Consider the following 17,594-nt stretch of genomic DNA (forward strand, 5'->3'; position numbering starts at 1 on the left):
CCATGTGTTAAAGCAGTTTTGAATGCTTCATTGCCTGGTTAGTTAGCCTGTCGCCACATATTAGCTTTGCGGGCTCGACTGGGGAACATGTCACGTGACCGAGACGAGTCTCTTGACCTGAATTAATTGATCGTCGATAATAATAAAAAAATTCTGTGCGGCTTGACGGCCCGGTACCAAGTGACCCACGGACCGGTACTGGTCCGCGGCCCGGTGGTTGGGGACCACTGTAGTAAAGAATCTTTCAGTATACTATTCAAGTAATCCAACAAAACTGGTGGCTTAATAATGTGGCCAGTGAAACTGGATGAATTTTTCTGTCCAATAACTACGGTTAATGCTGGTGGTTGAACAAGTCAACAACATAATTGCATATTACTTTTTCTCCAGTGGCCTTGATCCTTTCTGTGGTATCGCAGCATCCCCTGTACTGTTGCCTCATGGCGGATTTGCTGCACAGAGCACACCGTACACTGTACGGCGTACAGTCACTCGGCAGCAGCTAGCAGCATGAATTATAGATAGGGGAGAATTTTGCAGGAGTTGTGTAATGCTGCCTAACACTGCATGAGGCGTAGGAGAGATGGTGGCGCAGCATCGATGAAAGGTGAACACTTCATGTCTTTAAAATGGAGATGAATGGAGGAGAGGAATGAGGCTGGACAGAGGCAATTCCTCAGATATACATTTCAAAGCTTGTCTGCATGGCAACACACTGCATGCAGGAACACACCTCTTCCGCCAATGTCAAAAACATGACCATTGCCTTGCCATTTTTAGTGGGATTCATACAGAAGGGAGTGCTGCTATAATGCCACAGTGTCATTTTAGGGTAGTAAAACGCACTGTAATGGCTGCAGGCTGCATTGCATTACCCCCTCCCCCTTTGACAGGGGATCGATGGGGTACTTTGATAAATTTAAACGTGCGGAGGACTTGGATCGACTGAAGCGGGAGCTAGGAAGAGCGCTAAAGAGACTGAAGGAGAGGGAGAAGGCCATCTCCCAGCAACGGAAGGACCTGGAGCGAGCCATGGCCGCGCTCAATGCCAAATTAGCTGAAGAAGACAGCGCCGAGAAAAAGGTGAGAAAAATGACATTTGCATTTGGCTCGGATTTCTGAGTGGCCAAGCGTCTGATTTTAACTATTGACTGGGTTGACATTTGCCAAATCAATGTTGTCACTTGTAGGTGGCGGCGGTCAATTCTTTTTCTTCTTTCTTTGTTTGACCGCAGGACATACAAGATCTTATTAAAAAGTTGACTCCTGAATCTTGCCTTCCGCACGGTTTCCATCCTTCCCCGCCTCATCCAAATAGATCTCAGGTCAGATTTGCGCCCCCTCCAGAAGTGGACGGACAAGCTGCACTCGGGCCACTTTGTGGGACCCATTCAGTACAGAATATGGAAGCGCATGAGAAGCTGTCTCTAGCCAAGTACGTACGTACGTATATACCACGTAAGAATGTCTTACAGGGAACCTCGCTGACTAACTTCTTTAGAAAGTAGATGAATGGATAAAGTGATGTAAGTTCATTGATTCCACTCCATCCTTGATTCATCTGTGAGGTTAATAAAGCTTTTAACATAAATGGCCAAATCATTAACATACAGTCAATAACTAAAAATATCGACATAGTGGCCAGCAAGTACACAGCGAGTATCGCCGCACCGAGGCCAGTTACGCTAAATGGACCACGCAGTTGTGGGAGTGGTCACGGGCCACTTCAATCACGCCCAATCCAAAATGGCCGTTGAGTCACGAGTGAGAGTCCTGACATCCGACAAAGCCTTGCTCTGATGCCAACATCGGAAAACTGCGACATTTGCGCTACGTTGTCCACCAAATTGGAGTCGGCTGTGCTTGTTTGTAGACATCACAGCAGTGACGCTGGACCCAGAGACAGCCCACTCTCTGCTGTCCGTGTCGCCGTCTTGCACTTCGGTGGGCTTCAACGCCGCCGGAGACACGCCGGGATATGGGCAGGATGAGCCCAAACGCTTCCGGCACTACTACTGCGTGCTGGGTCGCGAGGGCTTCAGCGCGGGTCGGCACTACTGGGAGGTGGAAGTGGGCCGCAAGACGGCATGGAGGCTCGGCGTGGCACGGGCCGACCTCCCCAGATGGGAGATGGTGGCCACGGGTACCTCTGCCGGTCTTTGGACTTTGGCCCTGAAGAATGGAGACATTTTGGCTTGCACCAATCCCACGCCTGTCAGGGTCAACGTGGCGCTTCTCCCAACTCGCGTGGGCGTCTTTCTCGACTGCAAAAAGGAGGAGCTTTCTTTCTACAATGCCAACAACATGGCGCCAGTATACACTTTCTCCACAGGAAGGCTTCTGCTTCCTTTGTACCCCTTCTACAACCCGTGCGACGACGACGACGGCAGGAACACAGCTCCCATTGGCATCTTTATCCCCTCGCTATGACCGGGGGCTGATGATGACCAAACGATATTGTTGAGGATTGAGTTTTGCAAGTTTGGATTGCCTCGGCATCAAGTGTTGTCAAGGTTACAGACGCCCAGCACCGGCCGAGATTAGTGGCGTGTCAAACAGATCCAGATAAAAATAAGGAGCACTGTGCAAAGATGGCCAGTTCATTCTTGGAACGTATTAAGCAACCGCTTGAGAAGAGAAAGACAAAAGCAGCAACAATAAAAATCGCACAACTATGTATGTTCAACTCAGCACAACTTTTACTGTTCACCTTTTGTGACACATTGACGCTCAAGACCTCGTGTAAGGCAAAAGTCACACGGATGCACATCAAAGCACTTAACACAACACGTGTCGAGTGGGGGTGACAAAAGCCGGCCTTGTGTTTCTCGGCCGTGCTGCATTCAATGACATCAGTTACATAGGAACACAACATGAAAGAAATCCAAAACAGCATTTTGACATTTCATCAGGGTTTGCCTTTTAAATGAGCTCAATGCATTTGTGAATATTGGTGCGCGATATACATTAGCTATTTGTTTCAAAGTTGCGGATGAATTGAAAGGACTTGTCTTCTTTATCATTTACTATTATACAATAACCATTCCATATACTCAAAACTCAATTAGTGTTGATTAAGCCGTGTACACATGCAATATTTACAAAGCTGGAGTCAGCGCGTGTGTGTGTGTGTGTGTGTGTGTGTGTGCGTATGTGTGTGTATGCGTGTGTTGGGGGCGGGGGTTAGTGACGGTGAAGTGTGCAACCTGTTGTTAAAAATTATCTAGGGGTGGATTTTCTACTTGTAAACTCTGCATTTGCAGCCTGGCAGTTTTGTGGAGAGAACTTCCCCAAAAAGCCTGCAAGAAGAAATACAAAAGTGTTACAAAATGATATACGGATTTCATCTGCGATGTTCGGCCATGAGGAGGGGCTTTGATTGTCAAAACCGATGGTGGGGGCGTGGCGCCGGGCGGGGCAGAACGAGGCAGGGTAGGGCTTTCCCATGTGAGCAGTCAGGCCTCCGGTGGTGGAATCTTCATGTTTGGGGGCTGTCGAGGGAACCGCTTACCGAGAGGAACCACCGAGAAAATTAGCTTGCCCTGGGCCCGGCTCAGGGGTGCCTGCGTTGACAATATTGAAGGTGCAAGATGCAAAACCATGCTTATTATTAGTCTGACAAGTTCTTTTTTCATTGAAAGAACTTTGATTGTGCAATGACATACCATTGGGGAGAGGCTCTGTCAGGAAGGGAATGTGGTCGTCGTCGGAGGGAGGCTCGTAGGCCATGCGGGCGGCAGATGAAAGCACCTTTGGAGGTTCCAGAGCCGGACTCGGGGCTTTAGGGGTAGCTGACTCAGGCACCGAGGTAGCGGCGACGGGCTTTGGGCTCTCGGGTCCCGGGCTCAAACCCGGGCCGGGCTTGACGTCGACCGCTTTGGGCACATGAGGGCAATCGAGGGGCGCCTCGACGCCTTCGGGTTTCGCTTCCACGACTGCCGGGGCACTTGGCTCGGTTTCGGCCACCGGACCGGACCTTACCTCCGTGACTGGCGGCGGCGGAGCGCTTGATTTGGTATCCGGGGCGACGGAAATGCTCACGGCATCTGAGTCGGGGACTTGCTCGGGGGCCTCCGTGTCAGTGTCCAGCGGCAGGGCGGTGTTGAAGCCGACACCCGAGTCGCTGGTGTCCAGGTTGCCGATGCCAACCTCCTTAGAAGAAACCTCCAAGCCCTGCACAAGCATCGGGTCAGTCGCTGCCCCGGGAAGACTTTCCTATGATCCATAAATGGAGCAGCGTCGCGTCTTACTTTAATGTCCACCTCGGTGCTCTGAGATTTCTCTGTGTTGTCGGCCTGCGAATGTTTGGACTCCTCGCTCAGTTTAGTGATGTTCTTAACCACCTGGCGGCACACAAAAGGAACTCGTTTTGTATTCTTTGTTGCGTGAAGAAAAAGACATGGTGTAAATCAGGTCGTTTTTTTTGGAGTGGAACATATCTACTTGTTTATCTGAACTCGAAAAATAATTGCGTCAAAACTAACCCAATTTGCATCAAAGAGGGACCGAGCCACTGCTTGAGGCAATTTCAACCAACTTTCTCCAATTTGTTTGTGGTTGCTTCCAAAACAGAAAAATAAAAACATAACACAAATTTCTTCATTTTTTTCACTTGACTTAAGCAGCAGAAGCAGCAGCAGCAAATCCAAAGCTTGTTTCTCTGCCTTTTAAAAGGTCAGGCTGACATCTGTGTCACCGCTTCCGACCTGTCTGAAGGCCTCGCCCTCGTCCTCCTTGCCAGCGTTCTGGGCGATCTTTTCCAAGGCGGCAGACCTCTTGGACCTCTTCTGGACTTTGATCAGGCAAGATAGCAGGCAGGCCAGAAGGAGGAAGACCAGAAGGCTCAGCAAGGCGATGATGGCCACGTAGATGGACTCCAGCTTGTAGGCTGCCAAGAGGCACAGGACATAACACATGCAGGCGACCTCGAATTGGCTCCTCCGAGATGTTTGTTTATGCTTACGTTTGAGCTCCATGTGGACGCTGGACACAGGGTACCCCAGCGCGTCGGTGACTTTGAAGAGGCCTTCATCGGAGCGCTTGACTTTATCCAGAAAGACCACAGAGTTCTCCAGGGAGAGGCGACCCTCAAAGCCCAGCTTGGATTGGGCCTTGGGATTGGGTGAGTGGAGGGAGGGATGCCCCCCAATAAAACATACATCAAAAGAACTCTAAGACATTTTTAAATGTTAAAAAGATCACACTAAAGTAGTATATTTACCGTGATTTTTCCATGCATAATGCACAAAATTTAACTACCGTTTTTTTCCATGTATAATGCGTCCCCATGTATAATACGCACCCTAAAAATGGCATGTCAATGCTGGAAAAAAGCCTGTACCCATGTATAATACGCACCCCAATTATTATTATTTTTTTTAAGTCCCAATGATCGTCACACACGCATCTGGGTGTGGTGAAATTTGTCCTCTGCATTTGACCCATCCCCGTGTGATTTTGATCCATCCCCTGGGGGAGAGGGGAGCAGTGAGCAGCAGCAGCGCCGCGCCCTGTAATCATTTGGTGATCTCACCCCCCAATTCCAACCCTTAATGCTGAGTGCCAAGCAGGGAGGCAATGGGTCCCATTTTTATAGTCTTTGGTATGGTCTTAACTAGGCTGGATGTATTTTTTTTGTTGGCGTTGATTTCTCCGACTGCCCGTAAAGCAGTGCTTCTCAATTATTTTCTGTTACGCCCCCCCCTAGCAAGAAGAAAACTATTTGCGCAATGATCCGACGGTGAGCGAGGGGCAGACAGGACTTAAATACAAAACACGTTACATCGATTGAGGTGACACAGGAAGAGAGGGGCGACGCGAACAGAAACTATGGCAACTTAGACACATAGCAAAACTGGGGACGAGACATGACAAATCTCCCCCGAAATAAAACTTGAAATCACCTTTCTTCTTGTTTGTTGTCAATCGCGCATCGCATTCAGCCATCCTGCCCAACACACTTAGTAAAATTCATAATCGACGACACATCGTTTGATGCGATGGTGCAATCCTTGATGGTGTGTTATTGTCAAATATTGTTTGTTTTTTAATCTCCATCGCGGACCGGACGTCATACGGAGGCCGCCATTACAGATGCGCAGAACGGATGCGCAAGACACGTCAGCTATATAAAGAGCGAGAGTTGTTTTCTTCCTATTAGTTTCAATTCACAGTTTAATTAGCAGTTTCAATCAGCAAATAACAAAATGCGTATTACATGTAATATTTTATTTCACAACACTTTGCCTTGTTCCTTTCGTCTCTGCTGTTCACTTCAAACACGCTCCATACGACCGCAATGCTCTCGTACCAGACGCTTGCTCAATCACCTGCTCGTTTGCTGTCTGTCACAATGTACCCTACACAAATCCGAAACATTTGTTGCGGCTCCGAGTCACGACGAGGGGCAAGTTTTGGTTTCCAAGGGTGTTTTTATTCCTCTTCAACGTCTCTCCCATACAGAGCCGCCTTTTTCACGTCCGCACGCCTTTTTCACATGCGCGCACGGAGCGCGGTGGTGCGTTTATGGGCAGTCGGAGAAATAAACGCCAACAAAAAAAATTACATCCAGCCTAGTTAAGACCATACCAAAGACTATAAAAATGGGACCCATTGCCTCCCTGCGTGTGTGACGATCATTGGGACTTAAAAAAAAAAAAAAAAAAAAACATAAAAATTGGGTGCGTATTATACATGGGTACAGGCTTTTTTCCAGCATCAGCATGCCATTTTAGGGTGCGTATTATACATGGGGGCGCATTATACACGGAAAAAAACGGTAGCTGAAACTCTGGTGAATGGTCTTCCATAAACTGAATAATGTGTGGTTGTAATTTGAAATAAATAGTTTTTTAATCAAACTCACAATTGAAATTTTCATGGGTACGCATCTTTTTGGGTCGATTGCGCACCCCAGATTTTAGGACAATAAATTAGTTAAATTATATTATATTACATTATATATTATACATTATACATCGCAGCGCGGAGCTCTCCGGAAAATCAAAGGGAGGTGGTGTCTGTTTCTACATTAATGAACGTTGGTGTACTGATGTCACGGTGTTGAAAGAGTTTTGCAGCCCTCTCCTAGAAACACTTTTCATAAACTGCCGGCCGTTCTATTCACCACGGGAGTTCTCCTCGATCGTCATGGCGGCTGTTTACATTCCACCACACGCACGTGCGAGTGAAGCCACGCAGATGCTGGCTGACCAGGTAACAGACATGGAGAAACTTCTACCAAACTCACTAATCATTGTTCTAGGTGATCTTAACAGGGCGAACCTCGCACACGAACTCCCCAGATACAGACAGCACGTAACGTGTCCCACCAGAGGGGCACAGACTCTGGACCACTGCTACACCGTGATCAAGGATGCATACCACTCTGCGGCTCGTGCAGCTTTAGGACTATCGGACCACTGTCTAGTTCATCTGATCCCGGCCTACAGGCAGAAACTAAAAACTTCTAAGCCTGTGGTGAGGACTGTGAGGAAGTGGACAGTGGAGTCAAGGCAGGACCTCCAAGCCTGCTTTGACTGCACCGATTGGGGAGCTTTCGAAGCTGCAACTTCAGACTTGCATGAACTCACTGACACTGTCACATCATACATCAGTTTTTGTGAGGATCTGTGTGTGCAGACTAAGACCTTCTGCACGTACAACAACGACAAACCTTGGTTTACACCGAACCTCAGGAGGCTGCGCAAAGTCAAGGAGGAGGCCTACAGGAGCGGCGACCGCGAGCTGTTCAGGCAGACCAGAAACACGCTGAACCGAGAGGTCAGGAAAGCCAGGAGGTGTTACGGGGAGAACCTGAAGAGACACCTCTCTGCCAATCCTGATCCCTCAACGGTGTGGAAAGGTCTGCAGAGCATCACGGGCTACAAGAAACGAACCACCCGTCCTGTAGAGAGCCCAAGACTTGCTAACCAGCTAAACAAGTTCTACTGCAGGTTTGATCGGTCCTCCCACACAACGGGACCTCCTGCAACACAATCTACATACTCACCTCTCCCCACAACTGCTCCGTCCACACCTCTATCATCGTTGTCACCCACTCACTCTCTTGCAGAGGCCGCGCCCGCACTCCAGGTCCGCGAGGAGGAAGTGCGCCAGATGTTCCGGAGACAAAAGACCAGGAAGGCACCGGGCCCACCTTTGCACGGATCTTCAACCGTTCTCTGGAGCTGTGTGAGGTGCCCTCGTGCTTCAAGAGCTCCACCATCGTTCCAGTAGCCAAGAAGCCCGCCATCACAGGTCTGAATGACTATAGACCCGTCGCACTGACATCTGTGGTCATGAAATCGTTCGAGAGGTTAGTGCTGAACCACCTGAAGGAGGTCACGGGCCCCCTGCTTGACCCCCTCCAGTTTGCCTACCGGGCAAACAGGTCAGTGGATGATGCGGTCAACATGGGACTGCACTACATCCTGCACCACCTGGACACCCCAGGAACGTACGCCAGGATCCTGTTCGTGGACTTCAGCTCGGCGTTCAACACCATCGCCCCTGACATCCTCCAACAGAAGCTCATCCAGCTTGCGGTGCCTGCCTCCACCTGTCAGTGGATCACCAGCTTCCTGACCAACAGGAGACAGCGTGTGAGGCTGGGGGGCATCACATCTGACACCCGGACCACCAACACTAGAGCCCCTCAGGGTTGCGTCCTCTCCCCACTGCTCTTCTCCCTCTACACCAATGATTTCTCCTCAGGTGACTCCCCTGTGAAGCTCCTGAAGTATGCAGACGACACCACTCTCATCGGACTGATCCAGGACGGTGATGAGACTGCGTACAGACAGGAGGTGGAGCGGCTGGTCCACTGGTGCAGTCAAAACCATCTGGAGCTGAACCCGCTCAAGACCGTGGAGATGACAGTGGATTTCAGGCGAGACCCTTCACCACTTTTACCCCTCACTATCCGCAGTAATACTATTCTTTCCACAGACACCTTCAAGTTCCTGGGAACCACAATCTCTCGGGACCTGAAATGGACCGGCCACATAGACTGTCCGGAAGAAGGCCCAGCAGAGGCTGTACTTCCTGAGACAGCTCAAGAAGTTCAACCTGCCGCGAGAGCTTCTGAAGACCTTCTACACTGCCATCATCCAGTCTGTCCTCTGCACCTCCATCACTGTCTGGTTTGGATCGGCCTCCAAACAAGACAAGCACAGACTACAACGGACAATCAGAACTGCAGAAAAGATCATTGGAATCAACCTCCCATCTATCCAAGACTTGTACCTGTCCAGGACCAGGAATCGGGCAAGGAACATCTCTACAGTCTGTTTGAACTACTCCCCTCCGGACGGCGTTATAGAGCTCGGTACGCCAAAACCAGCAGACACAGAGACAGCTTCTTCCCCCAGGCTGTTGCTCTGATGAACTCACACCACTCATAGAATCTCAGAGACATTACTGTGCAATAACATCCTGCTCTTCACACCTTTTTGAATTTGTCTACACTGTTTTTGCCATTATTCACATGTCCTGAATGTTGTTAGTCACCTAAATGTTGAACAGAGGGTGTGTTTCTACCGAAGTCAAATTCCTTGTTTGGCACGCTCAAACATGGCGAATAAAAAACTCTTGAATCTTGAATCTTGAAAAAAACGGTAATTTATTGTCCTAAAATCTGGGGTGCGCATTATGCATGGGTACAACAATTTTTGAACAAAGTCTCCCTCGAAATAAAACTTGAAATCACACCTTTCTTCTTGTTTGTTGTCAATCGCGCATCGCATTCAGCCATCCTGCCCAACACACTTAGTCAGTAATTCATAATTAACAACACATCGTTTGATGCGATGATGCAATCCTTGATGGTGTGTTATTGTCAAATATTGTTTGTTTTTTAATCTCCATCGCAAACCGGATATCATACGGAGGCCGCCATTACAGATGCGCAGAACGGATGCGCAAGACACGTCAGCTATATAAAGAGCGAGAGTTCAGTTCTCTACCTATTAGTTTCAATTCACAGTCTAATTAGCAGTTTCAATCAGCAAATAACAAAATGCGTATTACAGGTAATATTTTATTTCACAACACTTTGCCTTTTTTAATCTCCATCGCAGACCGGATATCATACGGAGGCCGCCATTCAGTGCCGGCTCTACGCAGGGGCAAGAGGGGGCAACGCCCCCTCAAACAGATGTCCTGCCCCCTCGATTCAAACTTATAGAGGTGAAAAATCCGCTGATAGAAACACACGTTAATCAGCCCCCTCTCTTCTCTCATATCAGTGCAGTGTGTGTCCTCCCTCACACAGCCTGCTGTCAGGACTCCGCGCCCCTCCGTAAACATCCAATCACTGTGAGTATGCAAATGAGGCAAGACGCAGCCAGAGAGTGTCAAGTTACAGTCAGCGCGGTAGGAGTTGGAAGAAGCAGTAAAAACTCCACTAAACCCGTCGTAGCGACCCGTGATATAACTGATGATTAACGACAACTCAAATAATAGTTAATATAACATTCATATTATATGTCCCCCCCCCCCCCCCCCCCGAGAGATTGCAACCTTATTGTGGTCAGGGGGTTTGCGTGCCTCAGTGACCCGAAGAGCAATACCAGCAGAAGCTTTAATCTTCAGGTGGGACACCCAAGCTGGACAGGTCTTAGTGTAGAGGCCTGACAAAGTGCATTCCACTTCTCCACGTTGAGATCTGGACACACAACTAACAACTGCCGTGAAGAAAACACTAACAGTGTTAAAAATGTGTAAAAAAAAAAAGAACATGCCCCCTTCACATTTCTGACTGCCCTCTTTACATTTCTGACTGCCCCCTCTTATGTGCATTCCTAGAACCGGCCCTGCCGCCATTACAGATGCGCAGAACGGATGCGCAAGACACTATATAAAGAGCGAGAGTTCAGTTTTCTTATTATTAGTTTCAATCCACAGTTTAATTAGCAGTTTCAATCGGCAAATAACAAAATGCGTTTTACAGGTAATATTTTATTTCACAACACTTTGCCTTGTTCCTTTCTTCTCTGCTGTTCACTTCAAACACGCTCCATACGAACACAATGCTCTCGTATCAGACGCTTGCTCGATCACCTGCTCGTTTGCTGTCACAATGTACCCTACACAAATCCGAAACATTTCTTCGCTATCGAGTTTGCTAGCGCATGCGCAGTGATACTGACCGGCAGAATAACATTCGGTTGTTCCCAAAGATGATCTTTTTTTCTGAAATAATTTTACTTTTACGGACTTAAGTAAGAGTCAAAATTTGGGTGCGTATTATACATGGGTACAGGCTTTTTGAAATGGCATTTTTAGCATTTTTAGTGCGTATTATGCACGGGGGCGTATTTTGCATGGAAAATCACGGTAATACAATTAGTTTGACAGTAAACTTCAACTGGGAGTTGTATTCAAGAACTTGAATTTTTCAAATTGCTGCTGCTTGGAAAGTCCGCTGCCGCCATCTCTGTTGAACATTTTAGCTAATGGAAAGCCCAAAACTTGGATCTTTTTGTTCATAACTGAAGACCCAAAAAACGGGATGACTCACAAGTGGATGCACCGCTGTGTTTAAAACAAATGAACAACGCGGTGCTTACATTAGTGAAGTCTCCTCGGTCCATGAGAAGGCGCATTTGGTGGTCCGTGTCGGCACTGTAGTAGAGTTGCACGGCAGAGCTGTTGAGCATCAGGTTGATCTTCAGTCGTTCTCCGTGATGCAGGTTGACAAAGTGCTGGTGTTCTGACGAAGTACACGCGCCACATCAGCGAGGGCCGGTAACAGATCGGCATCAAGGAGTATCAAACTTTCTCGTCTCTCACCAATGACTTGGAGACAGATTTTGACCCGAACGCTCCCCCGAGCATCCCTTACTGTGTAGCTGCCGTCATCGGCCCCCGTCACCGACCTCAGTAGCACACTGTGGTCGCTGACCTCGATGCGACCTTCGTAGCCTTCCCGGGTCTTTCCTGTATTGGTCAGCAGCATCTGGGCCGGTCTGGGGGGGGGGAAGGTTGCCGTCACTTGAAGCAATTGCGGTGGCACACCCGATGAAGCGTGCCTTGAGGGAGGGCAAGGCACGTGCAGATAGACCTATGTACCTGGAAGTCAGATTGGCCTCCACCGCGCTGGTCCTGTGCTCCAGAGTGATGGGCGGCGTCACCTCCAGCAGCGGAATCCGGTAGTTTTCGCCATATTTCAACATCTGCTCGTTGTAGCAATCTGCAGGCAAAAGAGACAACAGTGGTGGGAGGTAAGCAAGTACACGTGCTCGGTTGCTGTACTTCACTCGCTTTTCCAGTTATCCGTACAGCACGCCGCTTTGGCGACTGCGGCTCACCTCGCCCGAGTGCGAGGGCATCAGCCGCAGCACGTTTACGCCATGGGATCAACAGTCAAAGACACAAATAGAAAATTCACTGTGCAAGGCAAGTCGCTTCAATTAGAAGGAGGAAAGCGCATCTATGCGAGAAGAAAGTCTGAAACAGATTGTCAAGAAGGGGGAGCAGTGAGCCACAAATACGGGGGTAAGACTCGGAGGGAGTAAAATCAGCAACGCAGCAGGGATACGCGGGCAGGAAGGGAAGGGGGTGGACCGATGCTTAAAGAGCAGCATAATGACAGGCTGCCAGCAGCACTGCAAAGATAACAGCAAACATGCAACGGCGTCATCAGATGGAAACGCGCGTTGTTGCGCGCCACGGCCATCGCGCCATTGCGCCCGCCTTCCACACATGCTTGGGTTCAAAAGTTAAAAAGTCCTAAAGTTAAAGTCCCAATGATCGCCACACACACATCTGGGTGTGGTGAAATTTGTCCTCTGCATTTAACCTATCCCCATGTGATTTTGATCCATCCCCTGTGGGAGAGGGGAGCAGTGAGCAGCAGCGGTGCCGCGCTCGGGAATCATTTGGTGATCTAACCCCCCGATTCCAACCCTTAATGCTGAGTGCCAAGCAGGGAGGCAATGGGTCCCATTTTTATAGTCTTTGGTATGACCCGGCCGGGGTATGAACCCACAACCTTCCAGTCTCAGGGCGGACACTCTACCACTAGGCCACTGAGCTGTTCACACACATCTGCTTCCGTTATGCACACTCGCTCTCTTTTTTTAGGGTTTTGCCCATGAAGAAATTGTTCGTGTACTTGGACCTTCAGTTTGTAATGACGGAGAAATTGTGAGTGGCATGATACGATACTGGACCTTAGTTTGACAAGTCACCATCGTTTTGAATCCAACAGCATCACTTTTTGTTTTTTGGGGAGTACAAAATCTTCCTCAATGTTTTCTTTTCAATGACATCAAAATGTATTGTTGGTTGTTTTTCACACGCATTGCGTACCCCGAACAAAGAGCCTGATGCGTTGGACGTCCTCGGGGTCTTCGAGGTTCTTCACCGTGTAGACGCCCTCGTCTCCCTCAACCAGCGAATCGACCACCAGGTGGCTGAGGTGGAGGTTTATCTTGGCCCGATTGCCCACCGCCAGGCCACCACGCATCAGGACCACTTCGGGTGAGCGCGAGGTCGAGCGAAACGTCACATCCAGCCCAGGTGCGTGCAGCAGGATGTGGAAGTCCTCGCCCAGGAACAGTGTCATAGATTCCTCAGTGACTGTGGGGGTGGGGGGGTCATCTTCGCGAAACAGTTCAGAAAGACGGCTGTCAGTTATTGTTTACTCACCTTTGCCAGACACTGACAAAGCTGCAAATAGAAGGAAAAGATAAGATCAGCAACATAAATCATTGGAATCTTAAACATCGAAATCGACATCGGCCACAAAAAGACGAAATCGGTTTGGCCCTCATAAGGAATGTGGCTCTTGAGCCGCTCGATTTGTAAATTGAGATAACGCAAATTGTCGCTTCTCTACCTGCGGCAAGCAGAAAGGTGAGCATAACCACACGGGTTGTCGTCATCGTGGCTCTTTCGCGGCGCCTGCTGAGACAAAACATTTGCCTTTACAAAGCTAATTGTGCTAATCAGCAAAGAATTGGCAGTGCACTGCATCATCGTGACATGAGTTGTTGATCGAAAGGCCACCAAAACGTCAGGAACATTTCTCGGCATGCAAAATACAGGGCGGCGGCACATCTCATGATTACTTGCAGCAAAAACGATGGATGGCGGCCAGGCGGGAGGCGGAAGGACACAGAAGACGATCAGAATAGTCGATGCTAGCGGAGCTATGAGCTGTTTGCATTCGCCACCACCAGCCTGACACCATGAGCGATTAGTCGACTCTAAATGTCGATTCGCTGCGGTAAGGCTCCATCGGCTCACTGACTCACTGTAGTAAAGGGAAATGTACTTACGGCAGTTTGCAAACACATTTGATTAAGGCTGCGTTAGACACATATAATCATATCAATATAATTTTTAGTAGGAGTGTGGTCGCTTAATAAGTGGAAATGAATGTGCAGACTACATGAATTTGTTTTCTTCAAAGTATTGTGGAACAGGATGTCCAGAAAGGGAGGATATCTCAAGGCCGATGGGGAACGCGAAAAACAACTCGTCTTTGTAGTCCAGACACCTGTGCTGAGCAGGGGAAAACCCAAACGAGGAGGAGATGACCATCGACCATCGACCAATCACCACACAATAATTCGCATGCTTGAATATTCATATTGTGTTTCTTTAAAACTGGGCAACCCGGAAGAATGTCTTGTCTTTCTGGTCATGAAGGCACACGTGTTTTTGTGTTAAGGACCCAAGGCCCAGGCGCCTGTATTAGTTTGCTTTGTCAGGATTAAACAATTGGTAAATTCGGTCTGATTGATCTACTGGTCTTCTCTTTGACAGAACGAACTCGCAGAATTGTTAGGTGCGCCAGTGTGTGGATTAGAACATAGCAATTCTTGTGTTAAGTGTTGATCATAGTTTGGAGTCAAATCAATAGCTAAAATCCGTATCCTAACAGTAGGAATGATGTGATAGTCATTAACAACGTGCCCAAGGAGGATTGGCAAACTGTTTTGGGATTTGAGTCTTCTATTTGGTCATAGTAGGGAATGAGTGAATGAATCCAAACGTGAGGAAAGGAAACCAGCTTAAAGGTTCACTTGTGGTGAGCCAACGAGTCCAGCAAACAGTCCGGCTGTGTAAGTGATGAACTAAAGGATGAGACAGGCTCCTTGCACCTGTCACATTCTCTCAAATCATCAACAGGGAGGAGGAGGGGGAGGAAGACGGCTGGCTTAACATAGCGTTATTGACAAAGCATGCGGGGCTGACAAACGTGTCTGCTGCTGTGTGAATCGTCTGTGTCACCGAGTCTCAAAGTGTGTGCTCCCTCTAGTGGCATGGCACAGAATCTCTGCCAGAACCGTTCAGTTGCATTTAACTTTTCAGTACAAAACAGTTGCTCTCAATTCTATTTATTTTCCTATTGGCACATTTTACAGATGTTCAAAATGCATCATGCAATTTCTTTTCGTAACAAAACTTTTCGTTTTCAATGAACACTTGTAAGGCCTACTATGTTACTGTTGCACTCAAACATGAAAGAATTTTTTCTAGGCGGTAATTGTTGCCAATTGCATGATAATAATGGACATAGTGGAGTGCGGTCGCAGGCTGACTTTTTGCAGTGGTGGCGGAGGGGAGGGGGAGAAGCTAAGAAGGAGCCGAGCCTCCTCTCAGCTAATGGATGCTGTTAAGCCTTTCAACAGTTCACTGGAGAAAAGCAGACACGCACGCACACACACACTCACGCACAGTACAAGTGTCCCTTCAGATGAAGTCGCGTTATGCGTTCTTACTACTGTCATGGCAGGGCTCTCACCTGTCTCTTTATTAGGCTTTGCACTGTCAAGGCTGCCTTTGCAGGCACGTTTGACTCAAAAGGAATCACGTTGTAGCGCCGCCCCAAAGTGGAGACTGCTTTAATGTTGAGGCTGCTTGGGTGTGAATTGCAGTGGGGATGTTGCTCAGCGAGCCAAAAGAATAGTTAAATATGACAAAAACATTAGCCAATTTTATTGAAAGGAAAATATTTGTTATTTTAGGATGAATAATTAGATAATTATACTCAATGATTAATAAATAAAAAATATGAAAAACATTATATCAAGCAAAACTAAAAGCGTTAAGAAGGCAGCTCAGCGCATTTAAAAAATATTATTTTAAAGTAAAGAATTAAATGGTTATATATATTTCAAACAAATTAAAATATGGCAAAACAGGCAAAAATAATTAATTTTAAAAGAATAAAAAAATATTCACAAAGGTTGCCACTTATGTAGAAAAATATGTTTTATGTATACGTTTTAAAAAGGGTTCAAATAAAAACTATTAGGAACATAAAGAGAAAAAATATTGTTCATTTAAAAATGTCAAACAGGACAGCCCAAAACATGCATCACAACACAAATGTGTACATATCTGCCAATGGAAATTGTCTTTAACGAACTCATTATCACTGTCCAAGTGTACCTAATAGCGTGACCATGATTGTGATGAAAATCACAAAATCGATTTTTTAGGATTTCCTTTCCCCAGAGGCTGACAAGTGAACGACGCATCTGCAAGCCAGTAAGCACTCAGCCAATTAAAAAAAATATATAAAAAATAAAGAAACAACCACTCCAGGATCCATGCATGACCAAGCAAATTCAGTGTGACAAGGCTTTAAAGTCCAAACGGTTCCACACAGGGCCCGGGACAGCAGATGCGTGCCGCATGAGGCGTGAAAAAGCTGCAGAATTTAACCCGTCACGTACCACATGCGGACAACTCGACCAAACCGGAGCATAGACAAGCGGAGAAGCGACACGAGCGAGGCCCCGAGGGGTGCCTACCTGCTTCCGATGATCCCCCTCGGTGAGGTCGGAACAAGTGTCCGTCCGATCGTCACTCGGTGGTGCGTGAATGTTTCCTGCGTGGGGTCCCGCCTCGCTCACTCTCTCTTCTCGTCCGCTCTCTCTCTTCTCGTCCTCCCTCCCTACCTCCTCGAGAGATGCTTGGCTGCTTGCTGCTTTGCTATCGCTGCTGCACTCGGTGACTCAGGTCCACACTTGGAAGAGGTTCAAAAACGTGTCGGTCGAGCGTCAGCCCCTCGGAAGCACTCGGAAGCATTCGGAGGCACTCGGCTCCCGTCGTGAAACAGCAAACACGCGCACACGCAACGACTTCACACAGCGCCTCCCTTGACACTCGGTTCACGACACGCCAGCCGAACTTGGTCGATGGTCGAGAAAGAGTCTCACCAATGGGCTTGGTTCCATTAGGTAAAAAAAGGTTTCTATTTGGATCCGATAGAAGCGTCATTTGTCAAATCTCAGTGGGAAATTTAGAGAGCTTATTGTTGGTGAGCTAATAAAACAGAAAGAAAACGTCTTGACGCACATATGCTGCATAGTACAGGTTGTACGTCAACAAAATAAAGGTATTCCAGCAATGATTGGTTCCCAGACCACCCGCGATAGGTGAAAACCCGCGATGTAGAGAAAATATACAATATTACATAAAATATTCAAGATTCAAGAGTTTTTATTCGCCATGTTTGATCGTGCCAAACAAGGAATTTGACTTGGGTAAATCACACCCTCTGTTCAACATTTAGGTGACTAACAAGAGGACATGTGAAAAATGGCACATATTCTCAAACATCCCCTGATCTT

General features: G+C 47.8%; 1 protein-coding gene across 2 annotated transcripts; it reads right to left on the reverse strand.

Annotated features, from left to right (window-relative positions):
• Positions 1-2,692: 2,692 nt before the first annotated feature.
• Positions 2,693-16,971, reverse strand: si:dkeyp-77h1.4 (uncharacterized). 2 transcript variants are annotated; one of them, XM_061289749.1, is made up of 12 exons: positions 16,773-16,971; positions 13,844-13,908; positions 13,654-13,674; positions 13,315-13,584; positions 12,073-12,193; positions 11,794-11,969; positions 11,571-11,713; positions 4,964-5,111; positions 4,707-4,888; positions 4,251-4,343; positions 3,666-4,173; positions 2,693-3,563 (listed from the first exon to the last, which is right to left on the reverse strand). In XM_061289749.1, the coding sequence occupies exons 2-12, from the start codon at positions 13,887-13,889 to the stop codon at positions 3,508-3,510; spliced, it is 1,764 nt and encodes a 587-aa protein (XP_061145733.1). In that variant the 5' UTR covers positions 13,890-13,908; positions 16,773-16,971; the 3' UTR covers positions 2,693-3,507. The 2 variants fall into 2 exon arrangements, with proteins under 2 accessions (XP_061145733.1, XP_061145734.1); XM_061289750.1 differs by having other exon boundaries at positions 13,844-13,911.
• Between the last annotated feature and the right edge of the window lie 623 nt (positions 16,972-17,594).

This window comes from Syngnathus typhle, linkage group LG10 (assembly GCF_033458585.1).
Source record: "Syngnathus typhle isolate RoL2023-S1 ecotype Sweden linkage group LG10, RoL_Styp_1.0, whole genome shotgun sequence".
Lineage (NCBI taxonomy): Eukaryota > Metazoa > Chordata > Actinopteri > Syngnathiformes > Syngnathidae > Syngnathus > Syngnathus typhle.